At 34.2% G+C, this 27,163-nt stretch overlaps 2 protein-coding genes across 3 annotated transcripts in view; both read right to left on the bottom strand.

The window, feature by feature from the left end:
- LOC149942953 (NPC intracellular cholesterol transporter 1-like) overlaps positions 1 to 27,163 on the bottom strand; it is a 60,461-nt gene that overhangs the window by 10,455 nt on the left and 22,843 nt on the right. For both annotated transcript variants that reach the window (XM_090179839.1, XM_090179840.1), the window contains 10 exons: positions 17,719 to 17,794; positions 17,450 to 17,652; positions 16,813 to 17,007; positions 15,578 to 15,659; positions 14,941 to 15,069; positions 4,164 to 4,346; positions 3,314 to 3,428; positions 2,548 to 2,810; positions 2,397 to 2,486; positions 1,771 to 1,961 (listed from right to left, as the gene is read on the bottom strand). In XM_090179839.1, coding sequence (XP_090035965.1) covers positions 1,771 to 1,961; positions 2,397 to 2,486; positions 2,548 to 2,810; positions 3,314 to 3,428; positions 4,164 to 4,346; positions 14,941 to 15,069; positions 15,578 to 15,659; positions 16,813 to 17,007; positions 17,450 to 17,652; positions 17,719 to 17,794 — 1,527 coding nt within the window. The remainder of the gene's footprint in view (positions 1 to 1,770; positions 1,962 to 2,396; positions 2,487 to 2,547; positions 2,811 to 3,313; positions 3,429 to 4,163; positions 4,347 to 14,940; positions 15,070 to 15,577; positions 15,660 to 16,812; positions 17,008 to 17,449; positions 17,653 to 17,718; positions 17,795 to 27,163) is intronic.
- On the bottom strand, positions 24,811 to 25,603 carry LOC149942954 (uncharacterized). Its single transcript, XM_090177519.1, has 3 exons — positions 25,140 to 25,603; positions 24,892 to 25,073; positions 24,811 to 24,823 (listed from the first exon to the last, which is right to left on the bottom strand). Exons 1-3 carry the CDS (start codon positions 25,491 to 25,493, stop codon positions 24,811 to 24,813), a joined length of 549 nt encoding a protein of 182 aa, XP_090033645.1. The 5' UTR covers positions 25,494 to 25,603.

Raw genomic sequence — 27,163 nt, 5'->3', positions numbered from 1 at the left:
ACCTTAATGAACGGATTGTTTTCGACCTTGAGAAAGGTAAATATGTGGTCGTCGCATTCCTTGACACGTCAAAAGCTTTCGACAGCGTTAACAATGACATATTGGTTAAAATACTTAAGAGAATAGGCATGGACCAAACTTTCTGGAATTAGTTTAACTCAAGTAGTTGTAGTTAACAGAGCATCATCAACACCACTAGTAGTCAAGGCAGGGGTATCACAAGGCAGGGGTACCACAAGGCAGTGTCCTCGGCCTACTGCTCTTTAAAATTTATACCAAGGATAATTATAATTTTTTTTAATGGAATATGCCAATGACGACGCCTGTTGAATGCAAATGATCATCTACAAAATGGCATACTGAATATAGATACAGATATTATACCCTAATTGCATGCGTACATTATCCTCCTCAAAAGGCCTTCTACACTAAGAAATCATAATTCGCATGATCTTCTTTCCAAACAGAAAGAAAGAATCGGCAACTTCAAAATATAACTAAACTGCCCACTTTAGACATAAAGAGGATTTGCACTTTTAAATATTTAAGAATAATTTTTGACAAACCCCTATATTGACATTTTTTAGAAAGCAAAACAAAAATTGTTGATTTTTTGTTTCAAGTCTTAACCAGAAAACACTTTGCATCTTGTTTAATGCATTAGTGCAGTCAGTGATTGATTACAGTGATATTTTTTTTTACAATTTGAACTATATAGTCCAAATTGTAAAAAAATATTACCGAGAGCTACATTTAAATTTACATATGTGTTGAAGTTATAAAGCTAATTTTAAACGTCTGGTACGTTTAAGTAATTTATATATCGTTTCTGTTTCATATTTTTTATAATATTTCATTTTGAAAAATGTTACAAATTAATTGGTGTTATTAAAATTTGAAAATTTTTGGTATTTTACGAGGAATCTGTAGATTCAACCTATTATGTTAAACGCTTTCTATTCCTTTATGTAAAAGCTAATCGGTGATCATCAATGAATTTTCAATGAATTTTTTGCACTTCTTCAGGGCTGGCCCTACCATAGGGCAAAACAAGTGGCCGCTCCAGGCGAAAAGTTTCAGAAAGCGCCTCAGTGGTAAAGAAAAATGAAGGAAAAAATATTTTTATAATAGGGGCAAGCAAGGGGGCGCCATAATCGGATCTCGCTCCATCCTAAAACTTGCCTCGGGCCGGCACTGCATTTGTTGATACTTTTGGATTTTTGATATTGCATAAAAAATAAAATTGCAAAACACTTGTTGCATTATAAATGTATTTTTCAAATCAACCCTCACCCCAAAAATGTTGGGTCTAATAACTCCATACACTGAAGGATATGAGATTTTTTTGTTTTAAATAGATTAGTTTTAGTTATTAGTCACAAAAAATAACCGCCAACATTTTAAAGTTAAATGCTATAATCCTTTATATTTTAATATTTTGTCAAGGCTCAAATTTAAGCAAAGGGTTTTAAAATATAGACATTTCCATCTGATAAATATGTATGTACATCAATTTATGAAAAGGTGATGAAAAATGACCACAGTTATTTTCAAACATGGAATAGAAATTATTCCCCAAAAAAATACCTCAATCTAAAATATCTGATGCTTGACAGGTCCCAACTTAGACCCCTATCCGTAAATCTGCTTTTGTAAAAGCATTTTTGTCATAAGAAAAATGTTGTTAGGGATGGATTAAGTCTGTATAAATATGTATAGCTAATGACACAAAGGTCATAAATCATATAATAATATACGAAAGTTCTTTACCTATTGGAAAACTTAGAAGCTTGAGAGAGTTGAGTGACCAAAGAAGTTCTAGAGCAATATGGAGTACTACATAGCTCATTCTGAGATTGAAAATTTGAATAATTGAAACCATCTCTTAGAACAAAGTAAACTGGTGGGCCAACAGACAGGTATTTTTCCATAGATTCAAAGTACTTCAAAACATAGGAGTCCTAAAATACAAATAGAACCAAAAATTTTATTTGAGTATTTTATATAGTTAAATATATCTGACTTTTCATTAACTTATTAAAAACTTTGCTTTGAATTAAAAATAATATTTTATTTTATTTATTAATATAATTATTTTGTGAAATGTTTTCTCATGGTGACTGTTTATAATGAACAATACCAAAAAATAATCATGTAGAAATCATTCAAAACACATTAAAAAACCCAAAATTTAGGAGATGAAATCAATTACATGAATTTATTCTTGCTACACCTACAAGTTATGAAAATTTAAAACGTTGAGAAAAATTACTTTTCAGATAACTCAGAAACTCAACATAGAAAGGTTTAAACGCAATTAAATTGTTATTTTATTCTTACACCATAGTGTTGTTAAGGTTGGAGCTCTACACTTAGCAAAAGCTAATAGTACTTACTTCTGGCATGGAAAGTTTTTGTTCCAGCCCAACGTCAATTTTGTGTAAGACAGCAATGGATGTGCAAAGCCAGCCAAGAAATAGTACAAGCTTTAATAAAATAAATCGGGTTTAATTTTTTTTAATTAATTTATTAAGAATGTGATAATACCACTCCTGCTCGAACAGGGTCTTTCATGAGATTTGGTGCATAGAGTTTCGAGAAAAATTTGAACAAGATATCTCTGGATGATTCTTCACTCTTTGGTGGGGCTTTAACGCAACAAATGACTTCACAAGCATTTGCTTCTTGACGTTGGGCATCAAGAGCCATTAATGCAACAAAACATGATATTTGCAGTAAGAAATCAATCAACAATGCCAGTCCAGAAAACAATGCAAAAATATGTACTGCAGGCATATCGGAAAGTGCCCCTGAAAAATATATTAGAACCAAAATTTTAAAGAGTAAATTATACTACCATATGTTTGTAAAGTTTTATCATTTAGGACTCTTTATAGATAAATCATTAAAAATTTTGATAATCATAAAGAGCGTAGTTGCTGTAATTGATTTCTTATAGCCAGGAAAGTTATTTTGCACTGCTAGTTTGATATTTGAAATAAATCCAAGACTAACAGAAATCACACTGTTAAGTTACATGTAACCAATATATAAATAAAAATTGGTCAAGTTCCATAATGCTTAGGGTAAACTGAAACAAAAAATTAGGATGGCTAAAAGTATTGACAGTATGCAAAGATATGTATCATATATTCTGGTGTGACCATACCCCTGAAAACAGATGTAAGAAGGTTTTCAGGTAGATTAAAAAACACGGTAGAAAGCTGTCTAATACAAAGTTTGAGTTAGATCTTCTTAAGAAAATTGTAATCTAAAATAATTTTTTTTACAAAGCAAAAGAAATAAAACATACCTAAAAAGAAACATCCAGCTTCGGAAATACTAGCTAGAAGCATGGACGGTGCCACTTGACCAACGGCACGACCAATTTTGTCTTCAACAGACACATCAGTTACAATTCGATCCCTCTACAAATAGAATAGGCGAGATACATTAACAATTAAAATATTATGGGAAAAACCAAGTATTAACCAGCAGCATGAGCATATAGAGGATGAAAAAATGAATTTTGTGGTGTACACGGATTAACTTAAAAACTTTAAAGTTTGGGTTTCTTCAACTCTGCGAGACTGCAGCCAGGGGTGAAGACATGGGGTTAACTATCCCTACCAACTTTTCATAGAATTGATATGACAAAATTAAAATGACAATGACCATTTCGTAATTCACTAACATTACATCTACACCCACCTTCTGTTTTGAAATCTGAAATGTTGTCTCAAGTTGCCTAAATGGTAAATTTTCCCTAACCAAAAGAGGCACTATGCTACATCACTGGCTGCAGAAAACTTTGACTATTACAGCTTAAGAATGAATTAATTATCACCGTTTAGTAACAGAAAATATAATTTTGGTGGCATATAATATTTACTTACTACAACACCAACCTAAGATCTGACTCACGCTTTAAACATATAGGTGAAAATATAATATACAACCGTAGTCAACAGCAAATAGTCTCCAGGTAAATATGACCATTATTTATGTCTACAATGATTGATTTCAATTACTAATTTATTTTTTTACAACACCAAGCTCAAAGTTATGGCTAAAATTAAAGGTTTCGTAATATTAAAGCAATTCAAAAAATAAATTTACCAGAATTTAAGGTGCCGTTAAAATACTGAAAAGTTCATACAAACCTGATATGCATGAACTAGAATAAACATGTTATCCACTCCAACTGCCAAAATAAGGAAAGGAATGACTTCAACTATGATCAAGGTGGCAGGAACTCCTACATAACTGTAGAAGCCAAGTGAAGCTACAAATGATACCAAAACAATAAGAACACCAGAGAGGCCAAGAACTATTTTGGAATCCACCTGAAAGACACAAAAATACAAAATTTTAAAATCAGTGCATTGACTGAAAGGATCCTTCCTTAAACAATGTAAAATCCTGGATAGCAAACTAACATGGAAACCACACCTTGACTACATAGTCAAGAGGGGCAAAATGTTATTTTGGAGAACTAGAAGTGCAGTTAGCAAGACCTGGGGCTTAAGCCCCAGGGCTGTGTACTGGCTGTACACCATGATCATCAGACCTATCCTGTCTTATGCAGCTGTGGTCTGGTGGCCAAGGGTTACTTTAAGGACTGTGCAGTTTGATCTGCGCACTCTGCAAAGGCTGGCTTGTGTCGGCATTACAGGAGCCATGAGAACAGCCCCAAGCGCTTCTCTGGAAATACTCCTGAATATGCTTCCTCTCCACCTTTTTATTGAGGAAGCTGCCCTTTAAGGTGCCTATAGGCTTAACCAAAATGGCTGGTGGAAGGCTAATAATTGGGAGCATAGCCACACCCAGCTCTTCCGAGATATTTCCAATCAGATGCCGATTTTAACAATGGGTTCTGATCTGATGGTTACTAAACTCCACTTTAATAAACCTTTTGAGGTCAACTTCCCTAGCCGTGCGGAGTGGAGTCACTTGACCCTCGGTACCAGAGGAGAGATCGTCTGGTTCACTGATGGGTCTAAGACCCACTATGGCACTGGTGCGGGGATGTATTGCCTTACTAATAATTTTGGCTTTTATGAAAGCCTAGGGATACACACTAGTGTATTCCAGGCTGAAATTTTTGCCATTTGCTCCTGTGTTGCTTACTGTTTACATCAGGGGTATCATGGGAAGGTTATCCAGATTTATTCAGATAGCCAGGCTGCTCTTAGAGCTCTCAGCCAGTATAGTATTCTTTCTAAACTGGTTTTTAGCTGCTTAGATTTCCTCTGCACTCTTGGGTTGCACAATAAAGTTCAACTTTGTTGGGTACCTGGGCATAAGGGGCATCTTGGGAACGAAAGGGCCGACGCCTTGGCCAAGGAAGGAGCGAGGGCTGGGTTCATTGGTCCAGAACCTGCTCTCCCCATCTCCCGAGGACTTGTACGCGGCTTGATCTCCAAGTTTATGTCAGGTCGTCAACTCAGACAAAGGTCTGAAATTGAGGGTCAAAGGCAGGCCAAAGAGTTTACTCTTGGCCCTTCTAGGGAGAGAGCCAGAGAATTACTCTCGCTCTCTAGGTCCAGTATTAGGATTGTTACTGGCCTACTTACAGGCCACTGCCATCTAAACAGACATTTAACGCTTATTGGGGTCAGTGATGACCCAATTTGCAGAGCTTGTCTAGCTGAGGAGGAAACTGCCTCACATGTACTCTGTAGCTGCGATTACTATGCAGCCCAGAGGTTTGAGCATTTGGGTATGCATCGGTTGGAGACGTATGACGTCTCTAATATCATGGCCGGGCAGATTTAAAGCTTTGTGTCGGCAATAGGACTTATTTAGGTCACCCAGTTTGGGGATGCACAATGGACCTTAGGTCGAAGTGTTTGGCTTGCCACCCCACTCAATAATAATAATAATCGATCAGACAAGAGGCAAGACATATCCATATATTTAACGATTCCTGGCAGGCCATTCCGGCTGAAGAGAGTACAGGGTCTGCAGAAGGCGCACACGTGGGGGACACGAGAAGTGAAGGTGCAGAAGGAAATAACAGGGATAACAAAGAGCCAGACAGTAGTTCGACCAGTAAGGATGATTTTCCATTGGAATTGCCAAGTTCAGCTAATAAAGTGGACATGCGACAATGGACCCGCACGGAAAAGAAAAGACAAACGGGAACCCGAACCGATGTATATTATACTAAGGATGGGATCACACTACGGTCACAAAATGATGTCATCCGATATTATTATGGAAGTAATACTGAGTAAAACATAGCCGATTTTGATTTTAAACCACAAACACACATACAACATCCTAATATTGAATTAAATTGCCTTGAAGTCCCGATATCCTATGAGGAGGCATTACAGAGTGAAAATGCAGAACAATGGAGTGAAGGAATGGAGACGGAATATAATATGATAGAAGAACGTGATGTCTGGAACTTGGTTCCGAAACCACAAAATAAAAATGTAGTCGGAAGTAAATGGGTGTATGCCGTTAAACGTTCGGCAAATGGCGAGATTGCCCGCTATAAGGCCAGATTAGTGGCACAAGGTTTTCTACAGAAATATGGGTCTGATTATTTACATACATATGCTCCAGTAGTATGCATCGCCATCTTGATGTTAAAGGGGCATATTTATATGGAGGATATTTATTTATATCAACCTAAAGGGTTTGTGGTCAAAGGTAAAGAGGACGCGGTTGGGCATCTAAAAAAGGCTTTATACGGCCTGAAACAAAGTGGCAGACGGTGGTACACCGAATTAGATTCAACGTTATTACAAATGGACTTTATAAAGATGAAATGGTGTAACTGCATATATACACTAGGAACAAATGCTATTATATGTCGATGATATAATCGTTTTGGCAAGAAATAAGAACATGATGGATGACATTGTACACGGCATATGTAAGAGGTTTGAGATTACTGATCTGGGCCCTCTTACATATTTTCTGGGTATTGAATTTGATTTTAGCAAGAAAGGACATTTGAAAATACATCAGACGGGATATATTGAACGCATTAAGGCATCAACTTGACAGGATTCCAAATATGAAAATCCCATTATCTTGTGGAATAACATTAACAAAGCGCGACTGTTCAGATGACGGCGATTTGGATACACCATATAGGAAGATAATTGGTATATTATCTTTTCTATCTCAAAGAATACGTCCGGATATATCTTTTATAGTGGGAGTACTTGCACGTTTTCCTTCTCGTCCTGGGAAGAAACATTTTAACTATGCATTACAGGTGCCTAACTATGTATGTTCAACTAGTGAATACGGTATTAATTATCACACTATAAATGACTGTTGTTATTGTGGAATAATAAATAAACCAATGAACCAATTAATTAAGTTAATTTATTAGTGAACGATATAAAAATAAAGTAAACTCTGTGACAACGTAATAGCAACTGACTAGCTTAACATGTCAGTGTGAGGGTACAGTACTGCCAGGCAACAGGGATAACTGCCCAGCAGGGCTGTCAGACCTAAACTATGTATTTATACATACCCCACACTACACCTGTGGATCCATATATTTCCCATGATGGAAATTTATTCTTTCTGACTATAGACTATACCACGAATCCATAACGCTACTTGGAATGAATAACGGCTTTGATTCCCCGCCGTTGTGGCGGAACATAGTAGGCGGAGCTTATAAGCCTTTATTTGTCACTGAATTTGACGTCATTTAAAGCGGTATAAGCGTTTTTAGCCCCTCCCACAATATTCCGCCACAAAATACCACAGGGGATATGGGGAGATACTCATTCCAAGTAGCGTTATGGATTCCTGACTATACCTAAAGCTTACTATGGCTAAGTATCCTCTGATAACCGAACAACAACAACTGTGTCCTCGAAGCACATTCCGACGCATCATTTGCTTCTGTAGTAGATGATAGGAAATCAACTAGCGGACTGTTCATACACATCCAAGGAAACCCGGTATGTTGGCGATCGATTAAACAAGACATGGTTGCTTTGGCAAGCATGGAATCAGAGTATACCGCACTTTCAGAAGCAGCTAGGGAGATCATATGGTTAAATAACGTTATTAACGAACTTTATCCTTTGTGTGACTTTACCAAAGAGTTATCATTACCGAGACTGTTATGTGACAATCAATCAGCAATCTGTTTTTCTCAAAATCGCATAGAAAATAACCGTACCAAACATATCGATATAAAACATCATTTTGTTCGGGATCATTTAGAAAAGCAAGCATTTACAGTGCACTATGTACCGACAAATTGTAACCTAGCAGATATATTTACAAAACTATTGCCTCGAAGTAAAGTTCTTGAATTTTGTTTAAACACTAAATTAATCTAACGCAATAAATGTACATAACAGTTAACTGATTTAGAAAATTAAGGGGGAGTGTTAGATTGTAAGTATAACAATAACAACATAATTATTAATACAATTGGTACATGTGACATGGATATATAAGTGTAATATACTAACGCCCTCTATTGAGTGGAAGTGGAAATGTTTAAGAGAATGATGGAGATGTTGGACACTTCACTTTAAACCACTAGTGTAAATTAATAATGTACAAACTATAACAAGATGCAGTATTAACTTTTAATGATTAATAAATAACTTGTATTTTACAATCATGTTTTAACTATCTTAAATCAAACAATATCCGACTCTATCATATCCATTAAAGATAGTACGTTAGTTGATTCGTTTAATAGCGAGTTGTCATCGGCATATTCAAACACGATACTTGTTGCTAGACAGGTATGAATATCTGCAGTGTAAATGTTAAAAAGTAAAGGTCCCAACACACTTCCTTGGGGTACTCCACTGCGAATAATTAGAGGAGGTCATATGTAACCATCCAATGCAACGGCCTGACTTCTATGAGTAAGATAAGATTTAAACCAGTTATTTGCATTTCCCTTTACACCATACCGTTCTAGAATATTAAGTAGTATATGATGGTTCACTGTATCGAAAGCTTTTGATAAGTCAACAAAAACCAGTCTGACATACTTTCCCTCTTTCAATTTTACAATCATTGTTTCTAATAAGTCTAAAGTACAGGTTGTTGTCGAATGACCACGTCTAAAACCAGATTGTTTTGTGTATAGTATACAGTGTTGCGTTACATATTCCTATAATTGATCATAAGATAGTCATTCCAGGATTTTTGATAGACAAGCCAGTGCTGAGATTAGCCGAAATTCATTCGGTTCTTTAGCATTATTTGTTTTTGGCAATGGCACTGCCTTGGCTTTTTTCGATTCTGAAGGGAAAACTCCCGAAGAAAAAGATAGATTTACTATGTGTGTTATAATTGGTGAGATTATTTGAGCCAGGGCCAACACCACAGCTGGTGCTAAATTATCCAGGCCTCTTGCTTTTGTGGTTATAATCAATTTTTGAGTTTTAGTCACCACAGCTTCATCCACTCTTTGAAATTGAAAAACACTTGAAAGTTGCGAAGGCAGGTACTTTACATTGGCAAAGTTATTTGTAAGGCAATTACTAAAATATTTATTAAGTTCTATTGCAATTTCCTGGAATTCTGAGATAATACTATTGCCAACTCTAATATGAGATATTTTTTGTTTTGGTGGCTTAAGATGAGGTTTTAGAGTTTTCCACATGCTAGTAGTATCCTGATTTGAATTTTCAATATTAACATGGAGACAGGTCTTTCTAGATTTGTCTATTAAATTGTTAACTTTGTTTCTTAATCGTTGATACTGATTTCTATAAGCATGGTTTTTTCTACTCTTTCGAAGGTATATATTTCGGAGAGGTATGCAGTGCTTTATGGCTGGTGTTAGCCATTTAGGAGTTGAGGTTGCGATTCTCTTTGAGATCATCGGAGCTTGCTTATTTAAGTTCTCATTAATTGATGCATAGTGAACTTCAACTGTTGTATCAACATCAATTAGACCATTGAAGTTAATGTTAAGTGATGACTGGACAGCTGTAACAAAATCAAGACAGTTCATTTTCTTGTAATCCCTAACATTCATAATTGCTTTATTTATGGTTGGAACTTTCTTCTTTCTGATACATAAAATTATGTCATGATCCGAGTTTGCACATGGGATTACAGTTGTACTAAGGATCCTTACAGGGAACTTGTATATAGATGATCTATAATAGTATTCGTGGTAACAGTATTTCGGTAGTGGTATTAACCATCTGAGTAAATTTTGCCATCATAATTTTATTAAGTCGTTTAGTATTTGAGGATTTTTTCCGAGGTTTTAAATCACAATTAAATCACCACATATAATTACCTCAGAATTTCCATCTATAGTTAAGAAATCTATTTGTGATTCTACATCTTCAAAGGTTGTATCCATATCTTCAATTTTTGGTGGTATATAACATGTTCCAAAAATTAATGGTTTTGTATTAGTCTCGTGCAGTGTTATAAATTGTTATTCGAAGGATGTTCTATCATAGTTAATATTGTCACAAGTTGGAATATCAAGAGACGTAATTATCAAATTTTCCAAATAATAAATAATTAGACCTCCTCCCTGTTTAGAAGTTCTATCCTTTCTTATAATCTTGTAACCGGGAATGCATATCACTCGAAAGCCATGTTTCACAAACACCAAGAACATGAATGTTATTTAATTTTAAAAATACTGTTATTATCTTTACGGGATTAAAGTTTTTCTTCTTAATTCGAGCAACATTCCAGTTTGCTATTTTCCTGATTGCTGCTTATTGGTAAAGCAAGTCCTACCTTATTTCCTTGTTGGATTGCGTTGACTTTAGGCTTTCGATATCTCTGTACACGCAATGGCGCTGGCCAATTTTCCAAGTTGAAGATAACTTCATCCTGATTTATCGAATACTCAATTATAAATGCTGTTTTCCAGCTTTAAGAGATTTTATTCGAGTATACTTTAAAATCTACAATTTCGAGGTTTGGATAATGTTCTTCAACTTGTTAAAAGGTAGTATTCAGAACAGTTGGATAAATAGTATTTAAATGTAGGAGTATTCGAAAGTTTTGATGCTTCTAATTCAGAGTTTGTTCCTATAATTCTTTCCTGATGGAAGTTTGTTAATTTATGACATGTCGTCCCAGCACCGGCCAAGTAATAGTATTTAGAACTTCATTATCCGTGGAAGTAGTATGTAGCACTTGAAGGTAGAGTTAGGGTCCTGTGATTTCTGCGTTATACGAAGTCCGGATACGTCTATATTTGGTATTTCTATATATTCTTTTACAATTGCCTTATTTGTCTCTGTGGAATAGTATCCTAAATAGTAATCCCGGAACTTCTCTAGGGGAAAGCTGGCACAAATTAATAGGGTCAGTGCAGCCTATAGGGGTCCAGGTCGATCTGGTTGCCAATAAAATAGTTATGCTTAATTCTAATGGCTCTCATGGGGCCTGGAAATATTGATTTCAATTTACGAAATAGTTAATGTTTGAAACATTTCAAACAAAATACTAGAAAGTTTCGATTTTACTTGCCATACAAATAAATTCATAACAAACAATTATTCGCTATTTTAATATAATGTTATTTTTATGTATGTAAATAATAAATTTTGAACGATAGCCAAAAACATGATACAATTACGTCAATTGATATCACATTGCTTAAACATTTCTTCCACTTACAAGGAGATATCGACGACTCGATTTGGTTCAAACTTGGGTATAATGTACAAAACCCAAAAACTTTTTTGACAAAAGGATTTTGAAATTTTTCCATTGGAAATAACATGGGAATCTGAAGGATTTTAAGGGTACCCCCCCACCCCTGTGAAACTTTTTAAGAAAAGCAACATTTTGGAAATTTCAAAAACATTAAAGATACATTAAAATTTATTTTAAAAATGAAATTGCATCAAGTTTAAATGGAATTTGGTCAATTTGATCAAAATGAGTAAAAATGACTAATTATCAAATGGGCAATAGTTTGGAAAATATTTAAAATTTTATGTAAAACCATATCAGAAATTCAAAATTTCGATAAAAATTTATTAAATTTTATAAAAATAGATTAAACTTGATTATTTATTTAAATCAGGTAAAAATGGAAAAATTTAATTTATTTGATCAAATCTTGACATATTTTGATCAATGTGATCAAAATGAGTTAAAATAAAACAAAATTAGTTAAAATTTAAAAATGTAAGAGAATATGAATAAAAATGCTGTTATTAGCTAAATATTCCAAACTTTTTGTTAATTAAATTATATTTCAAAACAAATTTGAAAATTTGCAAAATTTTATTATTTTGATTAAAATTGATCAAAAAGGTTAAAATGGTTAAAAAAACATTAAATATCTAAAATATTAGAGAAAATGAAGAAAATTATGTAATTGTCGAACAACTTTATTTTAAAACAATTTTTATTTAAAAAATTGATAAAATAGGCTAAACCCGATCAATTTTGATTACATTTTTATCAATTGTTATGGATCAAAAAATTATCAAAAGAATATTAAATTTGAATAATTACTTAATATTGGGTTAAAATAGTTACGAATTTCATATATTTGATCAAATCTTATGCACTTTGATAAATTTAATCAAAATGTTATATAATGAGAAATTAAAAAATGAAATTAGTTAAAAATATTTATGAATTTAATATATTTCATCAAATCATAATAAGTCAACGATTTTATATAATTATTAAGACGAACATCAAGATTTATAATATATCGGTATCATGATAAATGTATCTACATAATAGCAACATCAATTTAAATTTAAAAACTTTATTTAAATATTTAGATATATATAATTAATTATATATTTCATTTATAGTAAAAAAATTATTTAAATATAAATATATATATATTATTAAATATTATTTATTATAAATATATAAGTATAAATACAAATATTTTAAAATGTAATTATTTAGATATTTAGTTATATATATATATATACAGGGTGTCTTTATTTGATCGGCCTAGGCATTTTTCTCAAAAACTATACCTCCTAGAAATGTAGTACCAACTTGTTATTTTTCATGACCTATTATTTCAGTGACAAAATGTACGATTTTGACCATACCAACTCCATTAAAGGTTTTCGAGTATGCTCTACAACTTACTCATTGAAACTTTTCGTCTACCACCTAGCGTTCAAAAACTACAAATTTTAAAACCGTGAACAATTTCACGATTTTTCTGAAATTCACAAATAACCACGATCTCCACAGAGAGAGTACATACTGAAAATTTCACATTTCTAGAATGTATATACTTATTGAGAAAAATGCCTGGGCCGATCAAATGAAGACACCCTGTAAATATAACTAAATATTTAAATTATTAGATTTTTAAATTTAAATTCATATTTATATTCATTTTCATAAATTTATCATGATACCAATATATTATTTAAAAATAAAAACCACAGTATTTTAAAAGCCAAGATACTTCATGGTTAAATTTTTTTTGTTTATTTACATTGGCGAGCTTTCGGACCGCAGTCCCTTTTAAATTGTAACTCTCGGCTTGAAAAGGGACCGCGGTCCGAAAGCTCGCCAATGTAAATAAACAAAAATATTTTAAAAATGAAGTATCTTGGCTTTTAAAATACTATTGTTTTTATTTTTAAATTCTAACGCCATGGTTTATCAAACCTTTAAAATTAATGACCAATATATTATACCTATTATATCAATTTTAAAAATATTATTATTTTTCAAAACTTTTCGATATTTGTTCTATAATTAATATGCCTTTCTTTATTTTCCCTAATATTTTTCAATTTTTTTTTAACATCCTTATGATCAATTTTGATCAAAACTATCCCAAATCTGGTTTAAATTTTGTCAAATTTGGCTGATTTTATCATTTTTGAAAAACAAAAAAAGTTTAAAATTTCTATTTTCTCATTACATAACATTTTGAATAAATTTTAACCATTTTGATCAAATTTATCAAAGTTCATTATAATTTGACCAAATATATTAAATTCGTAAATATTTTTACCCAATATTAGTAATTATTCAAATTTAATTATTTATCAATTTTCATCCAATTGATAAAAATAAAATCAAAATTGATCAGGTTTACCTATTTTATCAATTTATTTAATTAAAATTGTTTTAAAATTAAATTTGATGTTTGTTTGACAATTATATCATTTTCTTTATTTTTTTTAGATTTTAAATTTTTTAACCATTTTAACCATTAACCTTTAAGATTTAAATAAATAATCAAGTTAAATCTATTTTTTTAAATTTAATAAATTTTTATCAAATTTTTTAATTTTTGATCAAAATTTATCAATTTTGCATTTTTTTTCAATTTTAAAAATATTACATAAAATTTTAAATATTTTAACTAGTGCCCATTTTATAATTTTTCCATTTTTTCCCATTCTTACTCAATTTGGTCATTTTTACTCATTTTGATCAAGTAGACCAAGTTGCATTTAAACTTGATGAAACTTAATTTTTTAAATAAATTTTAATGAATTTTTAACGTTTTTGAGATTTTCAAAATGTTTCATTTCTTAAAAAAATTCACAGGGGGGTGAATCCTAAGATTTCCATGTTAATTTCAATGGAAAAATTTCAAAATCATGTTGTCAAAAACGTTTTCGGTTGCCATGGCAAAACGAAAGCCAGTCGCAACTTTTCCCTTGCAGGTTTTTCCAGTTACATAGAGGTGTACACTATACCTGAGTTAATTTAATTTACTGACATAAGCCTTGCGAGTGAAATGAAGAAAAACAGAAAGTGCAGCGCCATATCCCAAGCCATTTTTCGGCTTAATATACAAATGGGAAAAAACTTATTTGAGCAGTTCGCAAACTATTTAAAAAAATACTTCCTGCCCCTATTTCAAATATTCTGACTATTTGATCAGGAATAAAAAATTGCTAAATTTTTTGAGCAATAGTATATTCAACCAACTGAATATTATATTGGGCAATTTTTATGTACTGGCAATAAAACTTAATTTACACTTACAAATAATCTTTGCCATGATGTAAATTGTCCAAGAGCAATAGATACGTATAAAAACATAATAAGATAGCTGATCCCAATTGTTAAGATATCAGATTTACTTTCACGGTCTAGCTCATCTTGGATAGAATTCTAGAAAAAAAACCAAAATGATAGTTTTAAAGTGAATGAGAAACACTGCTATCATTAATATTATCAAAAGTGCAAAAATTATCTTTTTGGGCACCCAATTTCCTTCTAGGGTAGGCCTATTACCTAATTCCCTTCTAGGGTAGGCCTATTACCTAATTCCCTATCCAAGTATTGCTATGGGGATCATCAGCTGAATTACTGCCTTATTTATCTCAATAAATTTTTGCTTGAAACAATTTTTCACATCATTCTATTTTACTATGCAACTTCGAAAATGAAATCCTTCTAAGAGTATTACTTCTGATCAGAGACAGACGGATGACATTTTAGTGAGGCAAGTATAGTAGCCTTGTAGCCCCTCCCCCTCAACAAAAGGGCAATCTGTTAAAAGAAAAATTTGAGGCCAGCCCCATGTGATATTGCCCACCTGGTGAGTAAGCCTTCTTCTGAAGGCTCTTTAAACATGACAGTATTTTAAACAAGTGCATAGAAAAAAAAAAGGTCATACCTCTGAGTTAAATGATACAGAAAAATTACGTGTTTCATTCAAATTAGAGTCAGAAGTAAAATTCATCATAAATAGAATAAACCTAAAAATAAGGAAAAGTAAATTAATTTGATAAGTTAGATTAATTTAAAAAATAAGAAAACAATTTGGTAAATAAATGTTACAGAATTTATCCAGCCTTAAATTTGAAGGTTGATTCGTGCCATTAATTACACATATATAAAGTATTGGGAATTTTATTTTACATGGTGTCTCAAATTTCCCAATCAGGCCTTTTTTTCCAAATCTATTTAATCTAAAATTGTGAAATTTCCTGAGTTATATTTTCAACCTTAGGCATCAGACGTTTCAACTAGAAAGTTGTAGAACATATACTGAAAAATGTAAAAAATGAGTTGCTTAGATTGAAAATGGCCTATTTGTCATAAAAAACTTTCTTTGAAATGGATGTTATTTTTTTCAACAGTTTTTTATGATGTATCAACAAATTTCACATTTCTGCAACCCTGTTTAACAAGGGGTGATTGGGCCTAGTTACGTTAAAAACAACCCTTGGCCCATTAAAGTAGATGATTTTTTGATTTAGTTCAAATATTCTTCTTATAATCAAGATTTTTTGTTATTATAAGTTTCAAGTTTTTTGACCCAGGAAGAGGCAAAACTTGCCCATCACACCAAGTTTTAGATAAATACAGGTACAATGTACAAAAATATACACAGAAAGTGAGCAAAATTTACAGAGAACATGATTTTAGAAAAGATATGAGTCTTATAATCATTAGTAGGATCCATCTTTAAGACATTTCTAGTCCTTAATACTCCTACAAACACAAGTAGCCTTAGCAGAGATTGTGCTAAGCATAAAAGGTTCTCTGTTGAATTTGTCAAACATGAGACCGGTGCAGTTTAGCTCCTACAAAGTTATCTTATGCTGAACTTCGTAAGAGATTTCTCCAACTGAGTAGCTCAAGGGTCGAAGTGTCGGCTGACTGAGTTCGAACATGACTCCTTCGTAAATAGAAGGAGAAAGAAAGATTTACACACTTTGTACTGTACTTCGCGAAGTGAATGTGGGCCAATCGAAAAAACATTCGTGGCTTTTGCTTTTTGCCTAGCTTTGCTCCAAATGTAGTAATATTGTAATGCCTAGTACCCTTAATTTTGTCTACATAAATTGTAAGAAAGCTGATAAGATTGTGTTTCCCCATTGGGCCTTATTACCAAAACCTACTTACTCTCTTTCCCAAGCTATGGATTTTTCGTTGTCTACTTGGTTATTATTAACCAAGAATGTTATAATGAGGGCACTAGAAGTGGAATAGTTTTGTTCAAGAAATCCACCAAGAGCAACATATGGAAAGACAGGACCTCCATAATCTCCAAGACAGCTTATGCCATCATATTTTTCATCTTTAACACTGAAGTAATTCCTAAAAATAGAAAAGGCTAAATATAATTATAATGGAAAAAATATCAAACCCCAAAAAAACAAATACATCTTGAGAGGAATAAATAACTTTTGCCAATGGGTTTCTCATATTCTTTTATTTTATGTTGCAATAAATTTAATAAATCGACTTAAAAAAATTCACCTTAAAAAATTGGTATTTATTTGAACCTCCAAAGATATTAATTACAAATTGAGGAGAAGTATAGATTTATCAAAATAAATTTATTGGGATGGAAAGATCTCAGTCAACCCTCAGATATTTTTTTTTAATTTTTAAATAAAAAAAAAAATAAAATAAAATAAAATAAAATAAGATAAAAATTATTTACAGAAAAAATTTTACAAAATGAAAATTGCCTGAAATTAATATATTCACTATTTGAAGTAGATAGGCCAGTATTTTTCATATACGTAAAACTTACCGCATACAAAAATGGATATGCTCCATATAGTCACTTCCATTAATATCTAACAATGTAGCATTGTTCTGAAACCAATTCAATACACTTTGAACAGTGCATACACCATTTTCAAGAGGTGAATAGCAAATATCCTGGAGAGTAACTGAAGAATTATCATTTACTGTAGCATTTAACTGCATTATCTGATTTTGAAGTTCCAAAACCTACATAAATATGATGCACAGTAAGAAACAAACTTTAAAATACAATAAGTACAGAAAAACACTTACATCCAGCAGAAAAGATTTATCAAATACACTGTTAGATGGACTTGTAATAATTAACTGTTCTGTTCGATAAAAAGGCCTGTTAAAGAATAAAAAATACAATAAACAAAATTTGGAATTTTATATTTTTTGTAAACTACACAAAGCCCAGAACATTGAAAAAACGCGAGTCCTTGAAAAGAGGAGGACAGATATTAAAAACCAACCAAGTTACAAATTATATTTGGTTCTACAGAGTTAAGATAAAGGCCAGGAAAAAGCAAATTTTACTAAACTAACAATAATTTTCGTTAAATTAACAGCATCATTTCACAGATGAAAATAAACCCATAGTTACAGCATATTAAAAATTTTGAATTTATGAAAATGTATTTTTTCTAAATATGAAAAACAAAATCTTGTGATCGCGTTTGAGACAATAACTAAATTATATCAAAGCCAGAAACAACAGAGGCTTCCAATTGATGCATTCCAAGATGCTCAAACCTTTGAGCCGCGTAATAATCGCACCTACAAAGTAAAAGAGAGGAAGTTTCCTCCTTATCTTGACAAGCCCTACAGATTGGATCATCACTGATTCCAATCAAGTAAAGATGTCTGTTAAGTAGGCAGCTGGTGGCCAGTTAGTAGGCCAACGACCAACCTGATATTGGACTTGGAGAGCGAGAGATAAGGCAGCGCACTATGCTAGAGGAGATAGTGTAAGGGTTGGGTATGGTTTCAATAACTGTTAAAAGCTCCTTTGGGGTTTTTCAGAGTACGAAACAGTTCTCCCCTTATTTTCGTAAGCATCCTTTGTAACAAAGGATGGTCCGTTTCGTTCTCCCTGTGGCGAGACAGGTTGACGCTGAAACCGAAGTTTCAAGGGGGATTAGACGGGAGAGTTTGACAGAAGAGTCTGAGCGATGGACCGAGACGTAAGGAGTTCTTCTCCGAAGAAAAATGTCATTTGAAAATGTATAAATAAATGTTTTTTATTACTTCATAAAAAAACTTATTATTATTTTAATTTATTTATTGCAAAGTCGCGTAAGCCCCTAAAACTTCAACATGTCGAGCGCCTAAGAACCCAGCTTCTGCCCTTCTTGGCCAAGACATCCTCTCATTCCCATATGTTGTAATTAGCTGACCTTGACCCCCGTATAATATTAGCGCGACCTCTAGTGATAAATTATGTCTAAAATATTCCTTGAGCCTGTTGGCAGCCTTGTTGTTCCTCCTTAGTATATTGTGATGATAGGTTAGGCTTGAGAACATTATGCCGAATTCTAAATGTTGGATGTGTAAATATATTGTTTATAGTACTAATTAAATTAACCAGTTTTATATTGCAAAGCAAGTCTGTTGGTAATCGTTTACTTTCTAACATGGTAGCAGAGGGTAATTTGGGAAGTAACGTTTTTTACCCGCTGGTCGGCAAGTCTCCGCAGAAATAGGCTTCGCAGCCGACATCCACATTGTCAGAAAAAATTCAAAATGGGATGGCCGGCATACTGATTCTTCCGCAAGTACCTTTACGTTTTTTATGGGAATTACGGTCAATGGAAGGCGGACATGCGGATGGTCTTATGTGACTTCAGTCTTTGGGGAATTATTGATGGCACTGATCCAGCACCCACAGGTGAAGGGGTTACACCAGCCCAGACCAAGGCTTATTCCGACCGTAATCAGAGGGCGTTGTCTAAAATTTATCTTGCGGTGGATAATCCTCATAAGGGGTTCTTGTAAGACTGGGATTTACTGTCTGATACTTATGAACCGAAGTCGAGGGCCCGTATAGCGGCGTTAAGATCGGAATTTCTTAGCCTGCGTTATACCCCACCAGAGTCTGTCTGCTTACATTGCCAGGGTGCTTCAAGTGGCTGACCAGTTGAATTTAGCAGGGAAAACATTGGGTGATGATGAGATAGCTTACCAACTAATTCATCGATTGCCACCCCAATATGAGAACACCGTAGTCCGGGCCTACGCATTAGAAGATAGCGAATTTTTACCAAAGAATGTTAAAGCATTATTGCTGTCAGAATATGAGCGGCAGAGGCAGATCGCATTGGAAGACGCGGGGGAGCCAGCGGTACAGTCAAGTTTTTCTTCTCACCTACCTTCTAGTCGACGGAATTCTAGACGGGGTGCTTCACAGCAGCGGGGACCCTAGTGCTATAATTGTCATAAATTGAGGCACATTGCACGAGATTGTTATGCTAATACTGAGGGACCTCTATGTACTATATGCAATAAAAAGGGCCATACTTCGCGAGATTGTCGCATGGACCAACGATATCAAGCTAACAGATTTCATACAGAGATTGCAGGATTAGAACGAAATCATATGGTTGAAGGTATCCCGAAGATCAGTCAGACCATGCAAATATGTCATCCTTGCAGATTCTCAAAAGCGACACGATCATCATCAAATCCAATTCCAGTGAACACGACTACTCTACAATTGGAGCTTGTACATAGCGATGTTTGGGGGCCAGCACCCGTTGATTCCCAAGGGGGAGCAAGATATTTCATAAGCTTCATGGACAACTATTCCCGGAAGGTTACAGTATATACGATGTGCAGAAAGAACGAAGCATTTGATAAATTCAAGATTTATCGGGCATGGGCTGAAAAACAAACTGGACAGGCATTGAAACGGCTTAGAACCGATAACGGTTTGGAGTATTGTGCACATATCTTTGAACGTTACTGTGAGGAAGAAGGAATCCAAGTCGAGAGGACAAATGTATATTCACCGGAGATGAACGGCATTGCTGAACGCCTAAACCGAACTTTAATCGAAGGAGTGCGAACCCTATTAGAAGATGCTCAACTCCCACAACCCTTGTGGGGTGAGGCATTATATTGTCAAGCTTATTTAGTCAATAGACTGCCACATTCAAAGCTCAATTGCATTGTCCCAGAAGAACGATGGTCGAATAGGAAACCCTCGATTCGTCACTTAAAGTGTTATGGATGTCTAGCATTCACGTTTGTTCCGAAACCATACCGAAATAAATTTGCTAGGATGGCCAGGCTAGGGATTATGGTTGGTTACGCGATTAAGACCAAGGGCTACCATATTTGGTATCCGAGCGAGAGGCGTGTCATTGAGACCAAACATCATAGAGACTAGAAAGGGGAGGAGCAGAAGGCCCGCTTTAAGTGGTCTCGTTTGAGTTGTTTTCCTCGGAACTTCCGTTATATGCGCGCGACGTTTTTTTTTTGGTTAACCCGGTTCCGGTCGTCTGCACGCTGTTACACCATAAAGGCACTAGTCTCTTTACGATAAAGTGTAGTGGGTGCTAAGCCTTGCAACATGGAAGTGGAACAGAATGAAAATCTCGATAGTAAGTTTGTTAATTCTTTCAATGATTATATAAAATTAATTAAAACTGAATATTTATATTTTTTTACATTAGGTGGTTTAAGAATACTTATATGTGAAGTACTTGTTCAGCTCGAAAAGCGTAAAGATGAATTTACAACAGAGGGTCAGGAAAATATTGAGCCCTTTTTTAAAGACCTTTCATCTGATACCATAGCTAATTCCATTTTTCATTATATGAAAGAAATTTTAAATACACATAAAGTACTAGAATGCAGTTGTGAAACCAGCTTTTTACAAACAATTTTGAAACAAAGTTACAGGGAACGAAAAGAAAATAAGCTTGGATCAATTCTCAGCTCATGTTCAAGATTCAATTGTTTCTCAAATTCCTTTCAAAAAACATTTGCCCAAATGATATTACGTTCTTTTTTTATGGGGCTCATGAGCCTAAGCAATATTGGAATTGAACAATTAAAACACAAAGTAGAAGTAAAGAAGAAGAAAGACGATGCTTTGAAAACTGAAGAGGAAAAGAAACTGAATGCCAAGAAATTGGAATTTAATGACTCAACTAAAAAATATCGTCAAGTTAATACTGATGTTTTAAGGTACATCGCTGGATTCATCGCAAGGTCTCTCAAATGGAAAGGCTGTCCGGATGAAATTATGAAAAATATTGAAAAAACAGACTCCATGCTTGAAGAACCACCAAACTTATCCGAGCGTTGGATAAATCTATTAAATACAGGTGGTTTAATAAAAGTTCAAGATGGATTTTTCAATGTAACAATACGAATGAAGATTATTTCAGACAAGTTCTACATGTATTTAGATGCAGGATCAGTTACAAATTTAAGGAACCAAAATTTAAAGGAAAAAGCAAAAGGTGCAATACATAATGATGAACTTATTTTGAAAGAATGGAATGAGATATCAGCGTCATATGATGATAACAATAAATGGCTAAAAAGAGCAACTGAAACATTCTTAAACACTCGTGGGAAAGTTTTGGTGAAAGATGTTTTGGAGCACTACCAGCACGAAACTAAGGAATCCTTGAAAGCAAAGAAAGCCTTAAGGAAAGCAATAAAAGATAAAAGTGAAGCGGCAGCTACCAAAGTCAAAGATGTCACCCTTACCATTCATAACACCCCAACGAAAGAAAGATTCGCATCACCACCAAAATACAAAGGAGTACGCAATAAAGAAAACTCGCCCAAAGTAAAGCGGAATCTCACTTGTGCAATCCCAATGGCGCCATTAGTTCCTACCATTGTTCCATTAGTTCCTACCATTATACGTAGTCAAATCAAGCGCGGTGCTCCTAGTCAAATCAAGCGCAGTGCTCCTAGTCAAATCAAGCGAAGTGCTCCTAATCAAATCAACGTCAAACCCACCATAATAACACTAGTCAAAAACAATTATTCAGATTCAAGTGAAAATTTACCAAAAGTCAATGATAATGACTATAGTTTTTTAGCAAACAACCCTGACAAAGATTTATTTTTAAAATATGTGCCAAAGGGGTCAGAAAATGAATACAGTTTTCTGGATAATGACCCAGACAAAGATTTGTTTTTAAAATTTATGCCAAAAAGAAAATTAGATTTCTGATTTTTTAATAAATGATTTTTAAAACAAGAGGAAATATTTCGTTAAACGTTTAATGTAGTGTTTCCTCCAATTGCTTCCAAAACAAAGCCCTTTAGCGATTCTAACTTATCTATGTTTGACTGGTAATGCCAAACAGATGGGTTTGTACTTCTTCCTCCAGCCGATCTCATCCTTCCGAAGTACTGTTCCAGGGGATCCTGGTTCAGATGCTGTGTGAGGACGTACGGAGCACCCTTATTGAGGATAAATTGGACCACTCTTGAAATTGAGCGAGCTATAATATAATGTGTTACGTTAATATTTTGCAGAATTAGGTTGAATAACGGTGCAAATGATTTACCAGTCATTTTCAATCCTTCTATGGTTTCTCGGCTGAGAAGCATCTTCGCTCTTTCAGATGGAGAGAACTTCCCTTCACGGGCAGATACGTCATCTTCCCAATCATCTAGGTACGCAATAAAATCCGATTCCAGCCACTATCACCATAGAAAAATTAATTAAGATTGTTTGACATTTCAAACCAACATATAGATGTACGACATACCTTTAGTCTGGCATCATTCACTGATCTGAAAGGCGTTTTATCAGATTTTCTCTTTTGGTAGCCCTCTTTGCAATTTTTGACGTTGCATACATCGAAAAATTTATTAAAAATCCTTATAAATTTAACAGTTTCGGGATATTTATCTTTCTCCAAACATGCCTCAATGCCACACGCTACTGTTTCACTAAGCACTTGAGCGGCATAATTTACTTTCATTTTTGTGTATGAATTTAAATAAACATGGCCGTATGTCAACTTGGACAGGTGTTTGAATTCTCCTCTTCGCCGAAGCTGAAAGTAATAGAGTTTTATTATTACATCCCAGGAAATACATTCATTATTCTTCCAAAGTTGTCGGATTTTTGAATCTTTACTGCTGTTGTTAAAGCAATTTCTTGTTGTTTTAATAAGATGAGGCGGATCAGAAATAAAATATATATATCTTTCCTCATCATTCGCAAATAAGTTTGGAGCGCAAAATTTATTTGGAGTAAGATCATCAAAAACTTGCCCGGCTGCTTCAGCACACATCTTAAAATATTTGCGATTGGATGACGCACCATCTCCAACAACCCCAATAATTCTAAATCCAGCATTTTCTAGCCTTTCAATAGCTTCTTGCAATATGTAAAATATTTCGGTACTAGTTGCCCCGGTTGTTGGAAAGTGGGCGAAAGGTATCCTGATGTTGTTAGTTACGCCCCTCAACATTAGTTGAAGAATGTGAGTTGCTAATGGCGGTGCTTCTGTACCGGTTACTTCTCTTTTTTTATCATCTAAACCATTAATGTCATTATTAATGTCTTTGAAACCGGTTAAAAAACCAGTATCCTTATGGCACATTAAATCTTCTCTAGTTTTCATCTCATCAAGTAAAATTACAAAATAGCGGTCCCAATTTTCACGATGCTGAATTTTTGTTTTCTCAATCATATCAGAAAATATTTCCGATTGAAATCCACTTTTGGTGTTCGCTACTTGTCGTTCATTGTACAGGGTTCTTGAGGTAGGTAAATATATACAACCCGATTTTTTCAATGCCTCGTATGATGATTTGGATTTGTTTTTTAAATAACAGCACCATTTGAGGAAAGTTTTGTCCCATCTCATTCCATATTTTGACCTGTGCATGGCTTTCAGTTGTTGCTTTATAAATAAAGATGTAAATGACCCAGTCGTTTCCATTTTTAACCTCTTTTGAAATAATTCTTTCATGGTTAATATTGCGGCTTTGGTTTTTTGACAGTTCGACAGCATAGCCTTACGTTTATCAATTCGTTTTCTTGATTTTTTCTTTACTTCTTCGGCCGCTAGTTTGGCTGAAGCCTTTGATCTGATTTTCCTGAGGCACCCTCTGTACTGACTACATGCGTGACATCGTTTTGCTTGACCTGCTTTTATTAACCGACTACATTCATTGCTGAAAATAGTCTGTGTTTTCTCACAGTAGTAACCAGTTTTTCGTCGATTAAACTTGTTTTGTCTCTTAAAAAAAGCTACCATATCTTTGTCTGGATTTCCGAGGCAAACTTTAAATTTGTTCAGTTTGTTGAGTAAATCATAAACATTTTGGATGTCAATCAAGTTGGAATTCGGAGATATGGTTTGTAAATTAATACTCTTATCTATTGAATCTATCATAACATCATTATTAGAAAATGTGCATTGGAGAATTGCCAATCCATTTTTCAGTTTGCTGTACCTAACACTATTATCAAAAACTTCAATAGCCCAACCAACTTGAGAGGTTAACGAGTGAATGTCAATTCCTTTTTTTAATGTAGAATCATTAGTTGGTTCTTTTGTCTCACATGAAGAGCTTCTTAATAATTCTAGAGAAAAATCAGGTTCACACTCTAAACCAGACGGTTGATCTATTTCAATCTAAATGCATAATATTAAATTTGATTATATTCATAAAACAAAGTGAACATTATGGACATAACTTACCAAATGATTTTCAGATTCAGTACTAATTGAAATATTAGAAGGATTATGATAAGGGATAGAAATTCCTGGAGTGAGGACATCGATTAATGGGACTGGATCTGGATTTTCTACTGTTGGTCCACAGAAACCATGGAAATGCCGAGCACATATTCGACTTGACTTAGAAACGTCTTTGATTGAGAAGTCGGAGCGCCCACAAGCTGATATCCATCTTTTGCACTTTTCTAGTTCACTTTTGGGTGATGGGAAGTTAACAAGAGTAGCCTCTGTTGGACCATTTAATGATTTGCTTTTAATTGGTTTGGTATTTCTGGTGCAAGGTCCGTAACAACAGCGATATCTCGGACTTGGCATTATCGATATTAACAATACCCAGCTCAAATTTAAGATTATTGTTCTATATAGTTTAGATGATCGTTATTGTTTATCATTAACCAAGTCTAAACACTACCCATGTTATTGAAGTCAGAAAACCAGTTTTACGTAATAAAATTCATCAACATCAGATATAAAACTTAAAAGAAATAAGTAATAACTTTTCCGACTTCAAATTATTATAATTTCTCCGACCTAAATTAATTATAATTACTTAAAATATTAAAGTTTGAGACCAGCGTTCACGTCAAAAACTCCGAGATACTTAAAAAGTTCTTAGTAAATAAGCAGTCGACTATATTGAAAATCAGCCAATAGCGAAAAACCGGATGTTGAGAGGAAAAAGAAAAAACGAAAAAAAGAAAAAAAAACCGAGAAATCTAAAAATGTATAGCCGAAGCTGCAACCTTCTGCTCCTCCCCTTTCTAGTCTCTATGCAAACATGTAAGGTTTGAAGAAACAAAGCTTGGGATAAAGTCACTAAATGAAACTAAGGATGTGAATTACCAAAATCATTTCAAAGATTTACGGGAAGCTGCTCCGGTAGAGGAAAGCATACAGGAACAAACGCATGCAGAAGCCATTAAAAGCAAACCTAAGGATGAGGTCCAGGGACACCCTGGGGAAACGAAAAACCCAGATCAGGGATGACAGATAGCGACCGATGAGTCTGAGGAGGATTATGATGAAGATGAACATGCGAGTGATGAGGATGAGGGGGATGAAGAAGTTACGTTTCAAATACCAAGAACATCACACACAGTTGATATGGCAGCCTGGACACGGATGGAGAAGAAACGAAAGACTGGGAACAGAATTGATGTATACTACAAGAAGGATAAAGTGACATTACGTTCTCCCAATGATGTTGTTCGGTATTATGAAGGTAGTAATGAGATCTATGATCCGCAGCTATTCGATTTTAAGACCAAAGGGCAGAACGGGAGTAACATAGAGGCTCATTGTTTGGAAATACCACTGTCATACGATGAAGCAGTACAGAGCAAGGAAGTTGATCAATGGAAGCATGCCATGCAGGTTGAATACGACACGATAAAAGAACGTGAAGTTTGGAAATTAGTACCAAAACCTCAAGATAGGAAAATTGTGGGCAGTAAATGGGTGTAAGATATAAAGCGCACAGCTGATAGAGCGGTGGCCAGGTTTAAAGCTCGATTAGTGGCTCAAGGCTCCACCCAGAAATTTGGACTTGATTTTTAACACACCTACGCACCGGTGGTCAACTTCACTTTGGTCAGATTGTTTCTGCTCATTTTTGGGATGGTTCAACCGACACCTAGATGTTAAAGGGGCATATTTTTATATGGCACGTTAGAAGAGGACATCTTTATCTCACAACCCAAAGGTTTCGTAGAGGCCAGTAAGGAAGGCTTCGTCTGGCATCTCCAGAAAGCCATTTATGGCCTCAAGCAAAGTGGTCGACAGTGGTACAATGAGCTGGACGCGACCCTGTTGAAAATGGATTTCAAAAGACTGTGTTGCTGTAACTGTATATATAAGATGGGTACTAACGGAATCCTTATTGTTTACGTTGATGACATCATTGTCCTAGCAAGAGATGAACAGACCATGCAAGACATTGTCAAGATGCTGAAAGCACGTTTCGACATAACTGACCTAGGAGAACT

The sequence above is a fragment of the Leiobunum rupestre genome, chromosome 6 (genome assembly GCF_980474605.1).
Source record: "Leiobunum rupestre chromosome 6, qqLeiRupe1.1.hap1, whole genome shotgun sequence".
NCBI lineage: Eukaryota > Metazoa > Arthropoda > Arachnida > Opiliones > Sclerosomatidae > Leiobunum > Leiobunum rupestre.
Note: the sequence above shows the minus strand (reverse complement) of the source record. Positions and strands in the feature narration are given on the sequence as shown.